General features: G+C 39.5%; 1 protein-coding gene across 2 annotated transcripts in view; it reads right to left on the bottom strand.

Annotated features, from left to right (window-relative positions):
* The window catches only part of Kcnq5 (potassium voltage-gated channel subfamily Q member 5), a 543,303-nt gene that overhangs the window by 132,175 nt on the left and 389,492 nt on the right, over positions 1-21,636 (bottom strand). For both annotated transcript variants that reach the window (XM_028868060.2, XM_028868061.2), the window contains exon 3: positions 7,900-8,026. In XM_028868060.2, coding sequence (XP_028723893.1) covers positions 7,900-8,026 — 127 coding nt within the window. The remainder of the gene's footprint in view (positions 1-7,899; positions 8,027-21,636) is intronic.

Raw genomic sequence — 21,636 nt, 5'->3', positions numbered from 1 at the left:
TCCCCATAAGATACAGCGCCCCCCTCCAGCAGGAAGTAGTAAGAGAAGCTACGCCCAAATTCCCAAACATACCAAGCTGGTTTTAAAGATGTGTAAAAGTTAAAACCTTCCTTTTTAAAAAAAAGAAAAGGGGAAGTGCTGTGGGATGTTCTGTATGTCCTGTGGGAGCCCTTCTTGGGTTCTTTGTGGCTTTACCCAGCAGGTCCGTATAGAGGATGATTAGGACCATGGGCCTGAGTGCAGGTGTTTGAGATGGTCTGCACTTGGCTGTGCTGGGGGATGGTCTGTATGTCAAGTTGTTCTGATTGATAAATAAATAAAACCTGATCGGCCGTGGCTAGGCAGGAAAGATGGGCGGGACTAACAGAGAGGAGAAATAAAAGGACAGAAAGGCAGAAGGAGACGCTGCAGCCGCCGCCATGACTACAGACACTGCCAGATGCCACCAGCACAAGAAGCATGTGAAGATGCCGGTATGCCACCAGCCACGTGGCGAGGTATAGATTTATGGAAATGGATTAATTTAAGCTATAAGCACAGTTAGCAAGAAGCCTGCCACGGCCATACAGTTTGAAAGCAATATAAGTCTCTGTGTTTACTTGGTTGGGTCTGAGCGGCTGTGGGACTGGCGGGTGACAGAGATTTGTCCTGACTGTGGGCAAAGCAGGAAAACTCAAGCTATACAGCCATGTTGATGAGACTTCATGGGTGCAGCTTCCCTGACTTTCTTGGAGATAAAAGTCTCCCAACAGACACCCTATTCCTTTGGTTCTTAGAATCTTTCTGCCCAGCCCCACATGATTAGTTTATAACATGAGGCCATGTTTACGTTTTTAATCAGCTTGTTTATTAACAAAGGGAAGCATTTTCAAGTGCAAACTTTGCTTACATTTCAGGGTGAGAAAATAAAGAAATTCTTCCCCAGTGCTAACTAGTGGAGATTAAATTTCTAGTGTTGGACACCTTCTAGGACAGGCTGAAAACCTGGGCCCCCAAAGAAAGTCACTAATCTGTGTAACATCTCCCACTAATCCACTAATAAATTATTTTTTTTTCTGCTCCTTCCTTATTCTTCCATGTGTAGATTAAACGGATTACATTGTAATTAAATTTGACTCTTATAAGAGGCAGTGAGCTATGGGGAGGCCAGTGTTCTATTCCTAGTTTCCACAATGACTTAGACCCGAGGACAAAGCAACCTCATTCCACGGTGTCTCATCCCCCCCCCCCACCTATAGAGTGAGATAAACAATGTCTCAGAGGGATACAATTCTGCTTTTTGAGCTCTGTATTCTAATCAGGCTCCAGATTCCTTTATAGATGGGTGCTCGCTGATGAAATAAAGATGTATTTACATTGTTGTGATTCTTAATAGACACAAAGCCTTAAAATCGAATTGTAAATGCCTCCTACTACATAGTGTATTATCCGAGCTCTCAAATACTGCAATCAGCTGTGCCCCAAGTCTCTCTGTGATATTTATTAAAAATTAAAGGAAACACACTGCAAAGATACACCGCAGAACATTTTCAAAGCCACGTGTAGCAGTTTAACCGCAGGACTTCCACTGAAGTTAATGGGACTCATACTGGTAAATTCTAAGCACCACTTTGAAAATTTACCCCATAGTGACAGTTTAATGCTTCTTATTGATCATAAGTTTCCAGATAACATCTTGAGGCAAAGGGGACTAGTTCTCAAAGGAAATAAATAGTCTTTAATGAAATAAATCTGCATTGCAATCATTGTAATGAATGAGTCTGGGGCACAGTCATTTGAAAAGAAAGCTCCAAAAGAACTGCCTGTTAGTGATGCTTGCCAAGGGGGCTGTAAAAAGTTTCCATCACATCATAATTTTGGTTGCACAGAGAAAACAACACATTTCCTTTTTCAATCGGAAATTTCCTGTTCTCAAGGGCAGGTCCATCCATCCATGGAAAAGTCATGGATTGTTACTTTACAAATTATTCCCCTATAATTTATCCTTACAGTATGTAGTAATTTATACACTACTGATACAAAGTTTAAGTAGCCATAGAAGTCTAAAAGACTCAGGGCCTTACACAGTTAAACTTCTAGTTGTCCTCAACCCAAACATTCATATTAGGTCTGCAACTTCCCGGACCTTTACCAGTACTGGCTCTCTAGAAGCTGCTCTGTCTAGAGCCATGGTTCTAAACCTTTCTAATGCTGTGACTATTTAAAACAGTTCCTCATGTTAGGTTCCATGGGCTAGTGATCCCCAACCATAAATTATCTAATTGCTACTTCATAATTGTAATGTTGCTACAGTTACAAATTGTAATGTAATTATCTGACATGAGCAATATCTGATATTCGACTGCTGTGGGGTCGCGGTCCACAGGTTGAGAACAGCCGTTGTAGCATTTATGACCTCTGCCCATCCCCACCATCTCTTCTTCCTCCTCTCTCTACTGTTCTTGATCTCCAGCCACAACACCTAGTGCCTCCTGCACAGGCTGAGCTCATAAGATTCAAGGAAACTTTACAAGCATTCTTCCTTGGACTGAAAAGGTATGTGTCTAAATATTTTCAAGACTGACTCCTTTTTAAAAAAATATTAAGATCAACTCAATATTCTATGACTTACAAAGATTTTCCTGGACTGTACAATCTAAGATATCTCCCCTTCATTATCTATATTTCTATTCCCAGCATCCAGAACTCTGTTTGGACATGGAAGAATTACATAATATATTTTTTTTCTGGATGACTAAGTTTCAAACCTGAGGTAATCTTTGCTCCTTTGTCTTATGTAGTGAGTCATGACAGTCCATATCATTCTTCCCGTAACTTTTCAATTTCCTTTTGACTTTCCACTTTCCAAGGATATATGAGGCTGTAATCTTACAGGTAGGGACTATTTTTATTCATATTTGCATCTCTTGCATTGGGTGTATCTGACACATAAGTATTCTGCCTTTGAATGATTTTTCTTATATAACATGAGATATAAAGAATATTAGTAAAATACATCATAGGGGTCTACTTATAGAAGAAATGGGGAGCAATCTGCAGTTTTTCATTTCCTTCTTAGAATACCTTCTGTACAGTCAAATAATAGCATTTTATGCTTCCTTATTAGTCAAGTTGATGCACACATCAACTATTGTCTAAGCAAGCACGATACTGTTAATGAACAGCTAGAGGCATTCCTGGGAGTGAGACGACTTACCCTAAAAGGTTTCTCCAATTTGCAAATACCCAGGGACTCTCAGAATGACATTATATAAGAGTGTAAGATGTAGATACTGGACACAGAAGTCTGTTTATTCCCTAATTTCTCCTTCAAGCTAGAGAGCAGCAATAGGTGTGGTTGTTAAAAATAAAGCGAATCTCAATATTAATGTCATTTTATAAACTCTAGCTTTTTGAATTTCTAATGCTAGACATCAGTTGATGTGGATGGACACAGTTCAATCAAGTATAATTTTAAATTGCCAGTAAACGATGAGAGAGGATCATTTTTCTAGAGTAGAGACATTAGAAAAGAATCCTATTTTCATTTTTGTTTTCCTGCCTTCTTTCTAACTCTACACAGGTTTGTTAGGTACTGTCTGACTTCCTCATGTGGAAAATGGGGTATAAGTGGTTGGAGAGATGCCTCAGTAGTTGAGTTTCATTCCCAACATCCACATGGTGGCTCTCAACTGTCTGTAACTCTAGTTTCAGGGGGATCCAGTGCCCTTTTCTGGCCTCCAGGCATGCACGTGGTGTGCAGACATACATGAAGGCAAAACAGCGATACACATAAAATAATAGTAAAAAAATTAAAGTATACTATAATACTTAAATAATATTAATAATATAATATTTATAAGGTGCTTGGAACAGTAGGTACCATGTAGCAGTTCTCAGTAAATAATGCTACTAAAAAGATAATAAAATCCATTTTATAGTCTTTGATTAAATAGGTTTTAAGTGTCCTAAATCAATCAGAGGAAAGAAACCATGCATTAGAGAAGAATGAACACGTGAGTCTTAGGCAACTTCTGTGAGGAAGCAGTTTCTACTAAAGGGGATAAAAAGCTTTTGAAGGTACTGAAATGGTTCGGGCCAAGAATAGGTCTATTCCAGTAAAAAGTGGGGATGGCAAAGAAGCAGAAAAAGAAAAAAAAAATCTTTAGTTTGCAAGCCAGTGGCAGTTCTCAGAGCCTCTGTTCTAATTTGTGAACACATTAACAATTTAACTTGCTTTATAATATGATGAAATCACAGATGTATTTGACCAGCCTCAGACTCTAATAAAATCTTCTGTTTTCTTTTAGCCAAGTAGGAAGCTGGCTACATTTTCTAATAAAAAAAAAAATGCACACACTTGCTGGCACTCTCCGGAGAAGCTGTTATTTCAAGTGAAAGACAGACATGCTTCATTCCTGGGAAACATCTGAGCTCTGGTTTACCCCCTTCATTCTCCTGTGGAAGTGCCAGAGGAGACTGTTAAGACAGCGGTAGGAAATCAACCTACATTTAACATCAAATATAGATACAAGATTAATAACAGGCTGGTATTTTCTGCTGCACCAAGACATACTTCAAGACTGGAAAAAAATACAGCCCTGTTATGACTGTTTTTAAAAGCAGTCACCAAGAGATCCAAAAATAGCCACTATTTGAAGTTGAGGCCGCCTGACATATCAGACTCATTACTGCAGTCTGAGTACCAGCATTTGATACTATTTGCGATTCTCAAGTAGGCCATTAAGAAAAAGCTGAATAAAAAAGAACGGCTGTGTTAACAGGCCTCAAAGTGATTCACACATCTCCCTATTCATGTTATAGAAGGCGGGATTTATGTTGGGATATAGAAAAGTCATCAGGGAATCATCCCAGGTAGTTACTGCAGATGTGCTTTAACTCTCTGAGGCAGGGATGTAGTGGTTGGCCAAAGCTGTAGAGAAGGTTTTCACAGCAGAGCCATAGGGATGGAGCTAGTTGAACAGGTAGGGGTGATGGCAAGTTTGTAATTCTACATACAATTTTACATCATAACTAAGCAAAATATTCAAAATGAAAGGAAACATTTAATTTTCTTAAGAATGCACAAGTTATTTTTCTTAGTCTTAAGCACTTAGAGTATCTTTTCCAAACACAAGTACACAATGATTGTATAGTTTCTTTAATTAGTAGAGGGTTTGTGGTTTAGAAAGAGGAAATGCCAGTCTTTGGAATCAGCCCATGGGGCCTCTATTAAATTGTGTCCCAATATTACTGGTTGGTAAACAAGGATACTATGCAAGGCCTGACCATGGTAGCAGCTTCTGTTTGCTTCCAATGCGAAGTGACAAATTGTTGTGTGTTTTAGTTTGCTTTCAATAGCTGTGCTAAAATACTGACCATAAACAACTTGAAGGAGAAAGGATTTATGTTGCCTTCTAACTCCCAGCTCACAATCCATCACTGAGGGAAGTCAAGGCCGGAACTCAAGGCAGGAACAGAGGTAAGAACCACTGAAGGGCTCCGCTTCCTGGCTTGCTCTCTCATTCATCCTCAGCTGATTTTCCTATACAACCCAAGCACACCTGCTCAGGGGTAGCACCACCCACCGTGGGAGGGGTCCTCCCTTATCAAACATCAATCAAGAAAATGCCCCCACATATTGCCATAGGCCAATCTGATCGAGGTGATGCAATGGAGACTCCATCAGATAACTTGGCTGTGTCAAGTTGATAGCTAAAGCTAACTAGGAGAGTGTGCCTAGAGAGAATATTTCCCACAGTGAAGGTATGCCAGGCGAGCTGTCATCCTGTCCATATGCTATTCTTAAATGTTCAAGATTTCAGAAAAAAAAATTTGAGTGTGTATCTGGCATATTCAGAGTAGCCCAATCTTTCAAACGTATGAAGTATTAATAATTTTTGGTACATTTCAGACTCCTTCCTGCTCAGAACACGTAGTGCAGATAGATGAGAAAGGTGCAGTATTTCCTTTTGCATTCAGCAGTGCAAATGTGGTTGAACAATGGGACCATAGGGCTGACTTCATCATTTTCTACCAATTTATGCACCAATTTTATGGACCCCTAAAGAGATCTAGGAAGGGTCTCAACAATCATGTGGCACAGCCCTTGCCTTCAGCAGGTGACATTTGATTCATCTGCATAGGATAAATCCAGGGACCTAAAACCAATAAGCCACATTTGAATAAATTTTACTATTACATCAATTCTGTTGAAACACAGATCAAACTGTCACATGGACATTAAACAGAATGCTGAAAGTCACACACGATTACCTTCACTGCATGTGTACATTTGATCTACGCTCTAATGGGAATTCATTATATATCCATGACAACTTACAAAGCAGTTAATTTACTAGCTGTAAAACCACCACTTAAATAACAATCCCCCAAAGTTAACAAAAACTCAAAATTATGCTGATATCTCGCCATATCAAATCTGTAAGGTCACTGTTAATGGGTACGTGGAGGCCAGTGAAGTGAGAGAGAACAGAACATCATTTTCCTGAGCAAGACCTTCAAAGATCCAAGGCAGAGGGAGAAAGATTAAAAGACTACCACGATGGCTGGAAAGAGCTATCAAGAGGCAGCAGGCACCTGGAAAAGAACTTCTTTTCTAGCTTGAAGAGCAGAAATACATTGGCACTGCCCTCCGAACAGGAAGGCAACCAAATTTTAATTGGTTTTAAAATCTGGATTGGAACATCCCTGCAGTCATCCATGAACCGACCTTATCCTGTAGACGTTGAGTGAATCTTGGCCAACCACCTGCCTTGTGAATTGTTTTGTTTGGGTCTTTCATCAACAGAGTCCTTGCTTTGCAGTAGTTTCACTTCAAGTGACAATCCTTCAAAACCTTGTTTGAGCAGAGAATTCAGGAGGAGAAAAACATCTGGGGAGGGGGGATTTTCCAATGCTCAATGCCTTGCTCTGGGGGGCTGCAAGCTTCCACTTGCTTTTCTCCATACCTAGCATGATGGTTTCCAGGTGAGAGAGGTTGGTGTTAGCAGTGCCTACAGAGGCAGAACTCTACTCCTTGAAAGCACTTGGTTTTTCTCACCATTCACCATGGGGAGAAAGATTAAGGGATGTGATCAAAGGGATTATTCAGCAATTCCTAACTCCTCAAACAAGAGAGTAAATTATCTTGTAAATTAAATCCCACTTTCTCAGCTTGGAAATAATTGGAGTAAGCCTCACCGAGAACTTCCAGTATTTGGATTTGAATGGTTGCCTAGCAAATGAGAAAGGCAAAAGAGCAGGAAAACCAAATTTAGCTGTCTAATAATAGTTTTGATATACAGAGTTTTCAGTTTTAAGATATGATTTTAAATATATTACTGAGAGATGCCAGGTCTTGACTCCACAGGGTTCTACAATATCTTCATCAGGAGGCATCATTTCAAATTGAATCTCAACAGAATGGAGTCCCTCCTGGAACTACAGAAGCTACAGGAAATGAAGAGGTCTGCTATTTGTATAGGAACTGTAGGTGGGGGGAATCATATTTCAGAGTGTAGAGCTCAGGGTCAGATTTAAAGTTTTCAGAGCATAAGCCATACTGTGGTCTCCATTTATGCTAGAGGGTATGTGCTACAAGGAATAATACACTGGTACACATTTGGGTGATTTGAACATAACCTTGTGATATATTGTAGGGCTAATTAACATACACACACACACACACACACACACACACACACACACACACACGAGAGAGAGAGAGAGCGAGAGAAAGAGAGAGAGAGAGAGAGAGAGAGAGAGAGAGAGAGAGAGAGAGAGAGAGAGAGAGAGAGAGAGAGACCAGTCCACGGTAAGTAATTTCTGGATGTTGCCTTCTAATATCAACTGAATGTTGCAAAGCAAGATAAAGAAGAAAATATGCAGTACCATAAATCCCAAGACTTTGATACTCACCTATAACACAGAAAGGCTTTCGAGCGAACCTCAGTCTTCCTTGCCATCCTCGATAACGACAACAGCAACCTGCAGACCAGATTCGAATGATGAACTCCAAGCCAAAGACAACGATCATCACGAACTCCTAAAATATCAGAACAGATGTCAGAGAGAAGCATGATAGAGGAATCTACGCTAAGAACCTGTGTGACTATTTCTGCACCTTTAAGTACTGTGCTTGGAAACATCTGGTTGATGTCTAAAGAACTTTCTTCTTTACTAGTCTGAAGTCTACAGAAGCCTCCTATTTTCCATGTGGAAATGGAATATATGCCTCTTCAAGTCTTTAACACTGTGAAAGAGTAAATTGTAATAGGAAATGTGAAGGTTGAATAGTCATGTTTTCTCACCTTAGATATATACCATAGCTGGCTTCACTTCTTGATAACATGAAAAGAGTGACCCCTGAAATACAACAGCAAGTATGATAGACACTAGGGCTTCATGGTGCTGAGGGAATGACACAATCCCTAAGTTTAAGAGTTGCTCTCTGAGAATAAGTTTAGGAGTAGTCAGCCTTTTGTTACAGTCTTAAAATCTTTAAACACAGGCAGTTTCAGATGAATAACTGTGTGTGTGACACATATATCTGCTGTCAGAAGTTAGGCTCAGAATCCTCCAGATCTGAAGTGTGGTAATTATCATGCTGCCCTTTGGCAATAGCTGCTTGGAAAACAACACCTGCGCCAGCAAAACGACTGGGAGAGTATTTAGGAAGGGCTGTGAGTTAACCCTGGGGAAGGGCCGAGTACATCAGCTTTTAAACAAGCAGTTGCAGAAGAGGTTTGCAAAAGAGAATTATTCTGGAGAAGTCTAGCAAAGTCACTTGTTCCACAGGGACAGATTCTGAGTTTATTAAAATTGGTGGTGGCGCACGCCTTTAATCCCAGCACTCGGGAGGCAGAGCCAGGTGGATCTCTGTGAGTTCGAGGCCAGCCTGGGCTACCAAGTGAGTTCCAGGAAAGGCACAAAGCTACACAGAGAAACCCTGTCTCGAAAAAACCAAAAAAAAAAAAAAAAAAAAAAAAAAGACAAGGAACGACCTTCGTTGTTGGAAGAATGTCAAGGATTGTCATTATTTATAATATAGATGATGCATATTAAGCAAGTTTATTATAATGGATGGATTATAAAATTGACACATGGTTTATGTTAAAGCTGCCTCACATCACAGAAATGTAGATTGTAGAAATATCAAAGTTCCAACCCATTTTTCCATTAAGGTAAAGTTGTTACTAAACTCATGAAAACCACACTTTTGTACATGCTTCATGCAAACATGTCTTTGGTTTATGTGGTGATATGCTATGCATTTGACATGCCCCCTAGAGGCACAGTGTTTTATCTTCCTGTTACTCTGCACCAAGAAATCCACAAACACTTCTCATGATGAGAGAGCAATCCCCTGTAGCATCATTACTCATGATTACTTAAAACTACTTCTTGGATCAATATCTGCAAACGACTTATGCACAGAAGACCAAATCTGTGATCCATATACCAATAGTGATGATCTGAGGGTTTTTATTTAGTTTTTGCTTTTTTGGGTTTTGAAAGCTTATGTGAGTAGAGTCTATTCATTTATTAAGGTGTCAAACTGTTACATCATCTGTTTTTAATAGCACATTTTTCAACATTATACAAACCATGCTCAAGTATAAAATGCCCATTTATCTAAGCTTGTGCACAACCTAAGTTTATTATCAGCTGCCTCCCCTGCCCCTATTATTCTTTCCCTGGATTCCCACTATCTAGAAGTTTAGTACTCCAGTTGTGAGAAGTCATACGGTAGAGAATATTATTCCCACAAATCCAAATGTGTGGCTTTGTCACATGGACACCACCATGTAATGGTGCTTCTGTTTCACGTGAACAGATAACTGAGGGGTCAGTCTCTGTTCAGATGGTGTCACTAAAAGACAGGGAATGTGAGAAGTGCCAACACCTCCTGTGGCTGTTTGAGCAGACCCAAGTTTCTGGAACACTAGATGACTCATAATGGAGTCTCAGCTAACTGCAGACCCTCTAATTTGGCACCAAAGCACAGGACATTGTCTGCTTCCTGCCCTTTGTCTGCAGATACACTGCCTGGACATACTGCCTTCTCTCCCCCACACACCCTCACATAACACAGGTTGCATGTCATTCGGGATCATTGGACAGTAACTTGATATGACCATAGCTGATTGGATAATGTATGCATATATCCAGTGAACATACACTTTAAACAAGATCTGTACCTTCATGCCAGTCTTTGGAGCCTGCTTCCAGGGAAACTCTTTGACTCCATCTCCCTCCCCTTACCCCCATGGAGCCATAGGTGAGAGGGAGAAAAAGCCCACAGATAACACCAATAGACACATGAGCATTGTTCTTAAGAAGAGGATGCTAGCCGGGCGGTGGTGGCGCACGCCTTTAATCCCAGCACTCGGGAGGCAGAGCCAGGTGGATCTCTGTGAGTTCGAGGCCAGCCTGGGCTACCAAGTGAGTTCCAGGAAAGGCGCAAAGCTACACAGAGAAACCCTGTCTCGAAAAACCAAAAAAAAAAAAAAAAAAAAAAAAAAAAAAAAAAGAAGAGGATGCTAAAATCACTGCTCTATTTCTATGCTGTGGTGAAGCAGGACCAATTATGTCTACAAATTCTTTTTTTAACACCCATTATCCAGGAATATGGATGAGTGTTTACTGGTTTTGTTTTGTTTTAAAAAGAAATTAGGAAAAAATGCCAATAATGCTTTCTTTGTGAAAGAAAAGTAAAAACTGGTAGAACTGCACAGAAACCAGAGAAATCCAGTTATATTTGGGGGCATCACCATCCCCTTCTCTTAAAAGTGATAGAATAGGAGTAGCAGAAAGAAGGTCAGTAAGAATAAATATATCTAATAACCAAATGAAATGGGATCTAGGTAGAGATTTGCATCCTTCACAACCACAACCGAATATGCATCTTCATGTTACAAATTTCTTCATTTAATTCTTTTGTTCATTAAAAAATTCAAGATAGACCACATTCTAGGCTGTCAACAAACTTCAGCATTGAAAAGAATGAAATCATGTGGACTGTATTGTCAAATTATAAGGGAATTAATTATAAATCAATAGTAGAAAGACAAGCAAATCTCTAAACATGTGAAAAATTTAAAAAATACACTTTAATGTATTTTATTAGTCAAAGGAAAATCTCAGTGAAAATAATAAAATATAAATAACTGAAAGAGAATAAAAATACATCCTACCAAAATGTACAGGTGCAACCACAGCAGGGAGGAGTGTACATTTATATCACAAAATGCTTACATTCAAAAATCAAGGTCTCAGACTAATAATCTAGGACCACCATTAACAAACTGAAGATAGAAGAATAAAATTGGTCTAAATAAAGAAGAAAAGGGAAATAGCATACACGAGAAGAAGAAAGTAATGAAATAAAAAGGAAGTAAGCAGAAAATCCATGAAACAAAAACTGGCTCTATGAAAATGATCAATAAAATTGGCAAATCTTTTGTAAGCTGATAAAAATCACCAGTCTCAGGAATGTTATAGAGGGTGTCATCACAGACACGGTGGTCATGAAAAATCAATAAGAAGTCTTTAGGGATGTAGCTGCTGATAGACCAGAAGACACACTCTCACAGCAAACTCCCTGATCCTTTGGCTCTTACAACCTTTCCATGCCTTCTTATACAGCAATGATCCCTAAGCCCTAGGTGCAGGAGTGTTTTGTAGATATATTTATTGGGAGTGGGCTCCACAACTCTGCAGTTTGATTGGTTATAGTGTTCTGTAGTGGTCTCTATTTGTTGTAAAGAGAAGTTTCCATGCTGAGGGGTAAAGGTTACACTTACTACCTGTGAGTATAAGGACAAATATTTAGAATGTAGTTAGGGATTATGCTGGTTTAGTAAAGTGGTGGTTGTAGGTATTTTCCCAGAGCCATGACTTCACTAGTACTGAGTAGTTGGCTAGGTTTCCAGTACCAAGCATGATTCCTTCTTGTTGAGTGGGCCTGAAGTCCAATTAGAGAGCTGTTGGTTACTGCCAAGGTATATGTGCCACTATGGCATCCTTACTTAGGGTTATTGTGCCATGCTGGTCATTGTGTGGTTCATAAATACAGAAAGTCTTACTAACGTGATTGCCTAAACATGAGCTGAACAAGAATGGGGGAAAGCCTATAAAGTCTCAACCTACACAAAGAACTACAGCCACCTAAGGAATGCTAAGAATGGGACAAATTGTCTTTCCCAAGGAAGAGCATACCAATTTGTTTCCCAGTAACAAACAGTTAGCCCTGAAAACATACATACAGGTAAAAAACAGACTGAGCAGGCTATATTTAGGAATAAATATGCATGTACATATGTGCATGTAACAACAATTAATGAGAAAAAAGGCCATGAAGTTGAAAAGAGCAAGTAAAGGAGGGTTTGGGGAAAGGAAAGCATAGGGGAAAATGATGTAATTATATTATAATTTCAAAAAATAAAAGAAGTAATTAAAACCCGATAAAGAGATGCTAGAAATAATGGTGCACAGATAAATTTGACAATTCAGAAAATTGGACAAAAGCCATGAAAACAAAACAAATAATAATTTGAATAGTTTTATAATCTCTGAAAATTTGAATCCATAATTAAAAAGCTTTGTAAAAGTTGTGTCTGGGCTAAACACTTTCAATATTGAAATCAACTAAATAGGTAGAGAAGAATCATGCCAGTTCTACACAATTTTTCCTAGAATAGAGAAAACAAAACAAAGCTCTCTTTTTCTCATCCAACTTCACACAATTTCTTCCAGAAAATAGGAAACATTCCCAATTCTTTTTTCTCCCAGGAGACAAGTTCTTGGGGGCTAAACCATGTTGGTTTGGAGCATACTGTACAGCTTAGGCTGGCTTTGAACTTGTGACTCCCACTGTTCTACCCCTTGAGTACTGGGATAAGAGGCATGTGTGTCAATAGATGCCCTGTGCCTAGTTCACTGGTTAAAGAAACCAATTTTCTAGCTATGATGTCTAAACTGGTCTTGAATTCCTAAGCTAAAGCTGTACCTTGCTGAACAGCTGAGACTACAGGCATGGCAACAATGCATGACTAAAGCTAATAGAAAAATAAAGTAGGGGCTGGAGGATGGCTCAGTGGTTAAGAGCACATACTGCTCTTCCGAGGACCTGAGTTCAATTCCCAGCACCCACACAGGTGGCTTACAACAGCTGGTAATCTCAGCTCCAGGGGGATCTCACACCTCCAACCTCTGTGGACACTTGCACTCATGTGCACATACCACATACACATACACACACAATTGAAATAATAAAAATATTGAAAAAAGAAAAACTAAAATCATAAACAAATATTTCTCATGAACTTAGACATAAAAAACTTCAATAAAATATTAGCAAACCAAACCCATCAGTCTGTAAAAAAATATGACAAGTAGGATTTGTTTAAGGTACGTCAAGCTGGTTCAGTGTTTGCAACCCACCCACCCAACACAGTACATCAACAAACTAAAGAAAATAAAAATTCACAGAAACATATCAATTAATTCAGGAAAAGCCCTTAGCATCTATTCCTCATAAAATATTCAGCAATTTAGAAAGAGCAATAACATCAATCACAGTTGATAAGTATCATCTCTAAAACTCCCTGCAGCTAACACATTTAATGGTTAAAAAACTGAACGCTATTTTCTAAAATCAAGAGTGAGGCAAGATGTCTATGTTCATCCTTCTAATTAAAGATTTTACTGTAAGTTGTAATGATTGGAATGAAGCAAATTAAGTCAGTAAAAGGTCCAGTTTGGAAAGCCAAACAGGAATGGTCTGTACTATCTGAGGACATGATTGTCTATAATATGTCAAGGAGTCAGCTGATACAGTCTGTATGGTAAGTTTAGTATAGAAAGATCAATACATAAAAACATGAATCACATTGCACAAAATTCCAGCATATGCAATGAGCATGTTGCAGCCCAAATTCACAATACAGTATTATTCACAACTATTTCACATAAAAATCACGTTTAGTTATGCACTTAGCAGAACCTGTGCAGCTTCTAGACAATGCAGATTACAAACTACTGATGCAAGAAATGAGAGAAGACTGAAATAGGTGGGTAGAAAGACCAGATTTACTAACCAGTGTAGTTAATATAAAGACATCCTGTCAAAATCTCAGAAAGCTTCTTGGGGATTCACACATATTCTAAACTGTTCATGGAAATTTACAGGCCTTTGAAATCTTAAGAGGGCCTAATAAAGATGAAAGGTGAATCACTTTACACAATATTAAAGTCTATTAGATGGCTCCAGGAACCATGATCATGTGGTATTTGCAGAAGGACAGATCATGGAGCAGTGGATGAGATAAAAGAACTTAGAAATAGAGCCATGCAAATATGCTCTGATGATTTTTGTTAAAGGTTCAAAGACAATTCAGTGTGGGAAGAACAAACTTTCAACGTCACATCAATAGACAGGAAGGAAAGATGGAAGAAAGAAGAAAGGTAAATAAGGATGGGAGGGATAGAGAAAGCAGAGGAAGGTGAGGAAGAGGAAGGAAAGAGAAGGGAAGGAAGCAAGACGACTTCCAAATGTTTGTTTGTAAGAGATAAAGAACATGAAGCTGGGTGCATAAGGGGTGGGGGAGGACCTGGGAAGAGTTGGGGAAGGTAAGAGAATATGATCAAAATTCATTGTATGAACTTCTAAATAATAAATAAAAAATTTAAAAAGGTATATTAAAAAATTTTTGTATGTTTGAACCAAGAAGTGTTATTAGACTTGATACTAAAAAGACAAATATTATAAGGAAACTTGTACTCTGTCAAAATTAAAATTTTTTGCTTGGAGAAAGCCCAGGTCAGAAAAATAAAAAGGTAAATTATAGATTAGAAGAAAATATTTGCAAGCCATGAATCTGGTATACATATGTTGCTTGAATCTAGATAGTCTTTTAAAAATAACCCAGATCCAGATGTCAGGGTGAAAGCTGAAAGATCAGAGAAGAACAGCCAGCCACTAGTTCTTACCTCTATGAAATCCAAAGCCTAAAGAGAGAGAGTTCCTGTTTCCTCATGCCTTATATACCTTTTTCTGCCCTGCCATATTACTTCCTGGGATTAAAGGCATGTGTGCTTCCCATGCAAAGGAATGAGATTCCAAGTGTTGAGATTAAAGGTGTGTGCCACCACTGCCTGACCCCTATGTCTAATCTAGTGGCTAGCTCTGTCCTCTGATCCTCAGGCAAGTTTATTAGGGTACACAATATATCACCACATATATATATATGTATGTACCGAAAAGAAGAAACAGGTGACAAAGGACACATTTGAAATGATAATTGGCATTATTAGCCATCAGGGAAATGTAAATTAAAACCTCACTGAGAAATCATTGCATAGCACTCAGAATTTTTAAAGTAAAAAGAAATAGTAATAACAATCAGCAACAGCAAAAAATGTTGAGGAGTCTTTGGGAAGGCTGGATCACTCACACACTGCTGGCCGAGGTGCAAAACTGTATCGCCAGAATACAGATTCGTAACCTCTTAGTAAAGTAACAGAGTTGACACACAGCAACCATTGTGCTCTTGGGTATCCATGCTAAAGAAACAAGACCAGGTGCATATAAAAACTGGGACAGGAATGATGACAGCAGGTTTACTCGTAATGACTGAAGACTGAATCAGCTTAGGTATCTTTCACTGTAAGGACATTAAAGAGGCTATATGTGGTATATATACATCAGTCAATACTATTCAACAATAAAAATGAGCCAAGTGATAGATACAGTTGGAAAAAATACTAGGGAGTGTTGGTGAGTGGAGAAGAGTCAATTCCAGCAGGTTCTACCATCATTGTCCCATTTAAAATCACTTTTTTTTTTTTAAAAAAAAAAGATAAAAGCAGTTTAGAAATAGAGTTTAGTATTGCTGTGGTTGGGCCCTTGATAGGGTAGAGTATGAAGGGAAAGAAGGGGAGAATCTGTTATAAAAAAGGCCACTTGAAGGTGGGATAATGTAGTAGGTGCTTAAGGACCTGAGTTCAGTCCTAAGAACATGTATAAAAAGAAAGAGAAAAAAATGCTGCATTTGGTGTCATATCTTTCCACGCCCAGTGCTGGTCACTTAGACACCTGGGGCTTGTTGTCAGCCAGGCTAGTCTAGTGAGTCCTAAACTAATAAGAGAATCTATCTTAAAAGAACCAAGATCTATGCACCAGAGGAATGACACCCAATGTAGCCTTCTGTTCTCTAGACCCATGTACACACAGCTGTACCTATGAAACTATAACACACATACACACACACACACACACACACACACACACACACACACAAACGGGAGAGAGAGAGAGAGAGAGAGAGAGAGAGAGAGAGAGAGAGAGAGAGAGAGAGAGAGAGGAGAGAACTTGAATATGACCCATGGATTCTAGCAATACTGTTAGTTGTGATATTGTATGACAGTTTTACTTTGGGGAATTTGGGCAAAGTGGGCACAGGGTATGTGTACTGTTCCTTACTCCTACATATGAGTCTTTAATTACCTTGTTGAAAATTTCAGTGAAAAGAGTCATTCTCAGTGATCAAACCATGGGATAGACTCATGAGAAGGAATGTGTCCTTTCTGTCCAGTTGCCTAGGATTCAGCAACACCATGTGCTCCATCAATGCACTCTCTAGGTCACCTTTTATGTAGGGTCTTTCTGCATTATTTTCAAATGAGTTAAAACTCATTTGAAATGATCTAAATGACTTCAAATGTTCACACAGATGATTGAAGTTAGAAGCAATTTTTTTTGGTAGCTGCCTTCCTGGCCAATCCTAGGTTAAATCAGTTCTCACTTGGTTGAACTAAACTGTCCACCACTTAGTTAAATCTACATGACTGCATGTAGATTTTCAGACAACATTCAAAGTACTTGATCTCCTTGGAGGAAAAGTTATGGTAAAATTGATGTTACTAATACTGGATCTGTCCTTCTCTACTGAAGCCCTAGCAGCTTAGCTTTGACAGCCTACTACAGAGCCAAGGACAATGCTAAATATTTCTGTCATCTGTTTTGAAGGAGTTGTCCTCTTTCACCATTATTCAGCACATAATTTTAACAAATGCAGGGCAGCTTTCTTATTGTCCTTAAATAGGAAGGGGTCAGTTAGAAGCTTCAGTAGATAAAGGCACTTGCTGCCATGCTTGACATCTTGAGTTCAATCTCTAGGACCTACATGGTGGAAGGAGATAAATGCCTCTTGAAAGTTCTCATATGATTTCCATACATGGGCCCAGGCACAGATCCCACCCACTCGTCCACCCATACCCATGCAAATAACCAATCAACTAATTTCATTAAAAAATAATAAGAAAATGTGTATACAAAAGTCAAGAAAACTAGGAGGCAGTGATTTAGGTAGTCTTGAATTCTGTCTAATGGTCTTTGAGACTACCTATCATTAACCTTCCTTCCCAGATAATAAGGAAGTCTATCCACATGATACATTTTCATTGAAAAAGATGAATTTGCTGTATATTGCTTGATATTTACAGTCTATTCTTGAAGTTAGTTTGTTTACAAGTTCCTCTTAAAATAGTTTTAGGTGAAGACTTATTTTTTGGCACAAATTCAGGATTCCTAAAGGCACATGTTTTAGTTGTTTTCTCATTAACTAACAGCATCGTTAATTAAAACAGTGACCTATATCTAATTTACAAGCTGTCTGCTGTGACTATTAGTTACTTGTTTCTTGTTTTCTGCCGTCAAATAGCATTTTCTTTTCTTGTGAAGATGAATTGCCAATGTTACAAACCTCCTGACATTTACACCAGTTCCTAAAGAGCTGTGGCTAATTAAATGCACAAAATGTAACTATTGCTTCTATTCAGAATATTGCCCTCATCAATTCTCAGCCATTTCTGCTCAGTTCTTTGTGTGTGCATGTATTTAAAGCAGCACAAAGCTCATGGACCAGCATGCCTCCTCACATAGTCCCTGCAGGAGACGAATTCGTGACATAAATGGTAAAGAAAGGCATCAGTCAGGAGCATGGCTGGTTACAGTCACTGCAACATGGAAAATCCCACCAGAATGACACATAATTGAAAGGATGACATGAAGATGATCTAGAAATGGCCCTTTGCTGAAACTAGAATATAAAAATAAATGAACAAAAACTAACCATTTCTTGGAATTTTGCCTCTTTGGAGAGCAGGAAAAATATCCTTGGAAGTATGCCTATCAGGGCCTGGAGAGACGGCTCAGTAGTTTGGAGCACATGCTACTCTTCCAGAGGACTTGGGTTTAATTCCCAGCACTCACATGGCAGTTTGCAACCATCTGTACCTCCAGATAAAGGACCTCTGACTCCCTCTTGTGTCCTCTACAGGCACTGTACTCACAGAGGACATGAACAACCAAGCAAGCAAAACACCCCTACATAGCTGGGCGGTGGCAGTGCATACCTTTAATTCCAGCACTTGGGAGGCAGAGCCAGGTGGGTCTCTTTGAGTTCAAGGCCAGCCTGGTCTACAGAGCAAGATCCAGGATGGGCACTAAAACTACACAGAGAAACACTGTCTCGAAAAAACGAAAACCCAACCCAACCAACCAACCAACCAACCAACAACAACAACAACAACAAACAACACCTCTATGAATAAAATAATTAAAAGGAAAACATGCCTACTGAACACTACTCAGAGTACATTGCATACCATTATCAACCTAGCTTTCAAATGTCTCCTTATTTCAGAAACACAAACTGTCATATAAACTATTCGTGTATTTGAGGAGAACTGGAAGGAGTTTATGTTTTTCTGAACAGAACAATTCTTTCTGGATTGAAGACAAATGGATGCTTTCAAATCAGGTCTGTGTGGTGGAGTTGGTGGTGGTGAGCAGACAACGGAACTTTCCTAAAGTGCTCAGCCTGTGGGAAGTGGTGTGTGGATGAGGACACAGCGGTGGGAGTGGATATGGACTGAAAGTAGAATGAGGTGTGAAGGGACACCCATGCTTCCAGCCTTAGGGAAAAAAAATGCTTTGGAGAGTTTTCAAACACATAATTGAGGCTCCTCATTCACTGAAAGACATGGGAAAACACAGATAGGTAACTCAGAACAGAATCAGAAAAATACAGTGTCTCTGTCAATCTTCCCTCTTTTGGGTAATTAAATCTTACATCTCTCTAAACATCTTTTAGCTTTTCAAGTTTTTCACTTTTTGAAATATGTCTCCTCTGGAAAGGAAGTCACATAATCATGTCTATAAGGCAGATTTTAGCTCAGGTTCTTCAGATGGGAAAAAAAGAATGTGAGGCGGTCTATTCACCTCATGTTGAGTACGTTTTAGACACAGTTCTCAAATATTTTGAGCTTTGGAGGAAATAGAACTTCAAGAACTATTAAAGTAGTAGTTTTGTAGTTCCTGAAGGCCAAACCAAAGGGGCTTCTGTTTATTTCAGTGTCACTGAAGGCCCAGGCTGTGCTACTGGGTGGACCCAATCCTGGGAACTTTGAGTTGATAAAAAGGTTGTGATGTGCTTGTTGGTAAAACATGGAAATAGTAGGTGCAGGCCTTAGAGATCATGACTTTCAGAGAGGAAAAAGACTACGTAGTACTAGAGGAAGGCAGAAATAACATACTCCAGGCCTTTATTCCATTCCCTAGGATTCATTACAGACCTTCATTAAGTTACCAGGAGAAGAAATCTTCATGAACTCCTGAGTCACCTGACTCTCCTTCTAGCTCCCCTGTAAAGCAGGAGCCATTTTGATTCAAGGCCTATACATGCTTCTGCCATCTCTTACTCATGATGGCTGTTTTCCCTTCTAAGCATGAAAGTGCATTTTATTACTCAAAATTACAAATGTGCCCCATCACTACAGCACATGCTGCTCTTGCTCAGGAACTCCGTACAAACACTGTATCCTCTAGTAAATTTTAAAGGTAAGAAAACACACACTGCTCTCTGCTCACACTGCATTTTGTAGGTGCAAACGTTTTCAGAACTCGCTGTTGGGACACAGCCAACTAGACTCATGCAGACAAACAGAATAGTCAAAAACTGAAGAATGTGAATCTACAGGGAGAAAAGAGGCTGGGGGAAACAGCTCAATGTGTAAAGTGCTTTTTGAGCAAGAGTGAGGACTTGAGAATGGAGCCCCAGCAAGCACATAAAAGGTGGGGGCAGCAGTGTGCACCTGTAACCCCAGTGCTGGGAGAGGGTAGAGATAGGCAGATCATAGAGGCTCACTGGCCAGTAGGTCTAGTGGAAGTGGTAGGTTCTGGGTTCAGAGAAAGACAGTCTCAGAAATTAAGGTGGATTTGATGAAGACATCCCATCTAGGACGGACTGGATACTCCAACATCTTGCATTCTCTGCACATTGTCCCATTGGGTGTCTCTGTGTTAGTTACCATATACTGTAAGAGAAAGCTTCTCTGATGACAGCTGAGAGACACATATCACTATGGGTACAGCAGAAGGTCATTAGGAGTCATTTTATTGCTATGCTCATTTAGCAGAATAATATAGTATTTGGTTTTTCCCTATGCCCATGGTCTATCTAGTCTCAGGTTCTTGGCCACCTGAGCAGTGTCAGGCATGGATTCCATCTTGTAGAGTGGTCCTTATGTCTAATCAGAGAGTTGATTGATGTTCCCCTATTTACACTACTATCACACAGGTATCATGCAATCGGGTCAGCATTGTAGATTGTAAGTTTAGTAGATGGGTTGGTGGCTACCTTTCTCCTTTGGTAGCATGAGGAGTACCATCCAGTACCATGAACACTAGTCAATAGAAAGCTCTCATCAGGCACCAACTTGGCTTCTCCATGTTCACTGAAATATGTAATTAAACCTCTTCCCCCCCACCAGAGATCAGGGAGCTATGCAGAAGAAAAGGCAGGAAGATTGTAAGGGCCTAAGAGGACAAAGGACTCCAAGGAAACAGTGTCTTCCACACAACAGAATTGATAAGACGTAGGAACTCATAGAAACTGTGGCAGCAGGCACACACAGGGCCTGCCGAGGTTCAAGCCAGAGAGGGTCCCAGCACTGAGAGGGACAAGTGGGTATAGGCTCCCACCCCTAATGAAGAAGCTGTCTCCAGCTGATATCTGCTTGCAAGGAAAAAAAATAGCTTTCTCTAACAGGGTCTTACTGGGTATATTAACCATTGGGCAGATGAACTCAATGGCAGTTTTTGTCAACATTTTCCTTCATAATGCTTTGTTTGGGCATTTTTTGTCTTACTGATCTTTTGCTTATATATTATGGTTTCCAGTTTTGTGTTTTTATGGGCTTTCCTTATGTGTGTATGTTTCTTGTGTTTTTTCTTTCTTTCTTTTTTTTTTGCGTGTATGCTGTTTGTTTGCCTGTTTGTTTTTGAGAGAGAGGGAGGGAGGGAGGGAGAGAGAGAGAGAGAGAGAGAGAGAGAGAGAGAGAGAGAGAGAGAGAGAGAGAGAGAATAGAGTTGGATGGGGGAGGAGGTGGGGAGGGGGACTGGAAGGATATCCAGGAGGGGAAACATGATCAGAATATGATAAATTAATTTTTTTCAGTTAAAAAAGGCAGAGAAGGACAAAAGAAGACATCTGAGGCTGACCTCTGACCTCAAAACATGCATGTATGAGTGAGTGCACCTGCACACACAGGTGAACACACACATATAAAACAAATGCACATATAACACAC

This window comes from Peromyscus leucopus, chromosome 16_21 (assembly GCF_004664715.2).
Source record: "Peromyscus leucopus breed LL Stock chromosome 16_21, UCI_PerLeu_2.1, whole genome shotgun sequence".
In the NCBI taxonomy this organism is placed as follows: Eukaryota; Metazoa; Chordata; class Mammalia; order Rodentia; family Cricetidae; genus Peromyscus; species Peromyscus leucopus.
Note: the sequence above shows the minus strand (reverse complement) of the source record. Positions and strands in the feature narration are given on the sequence as shown.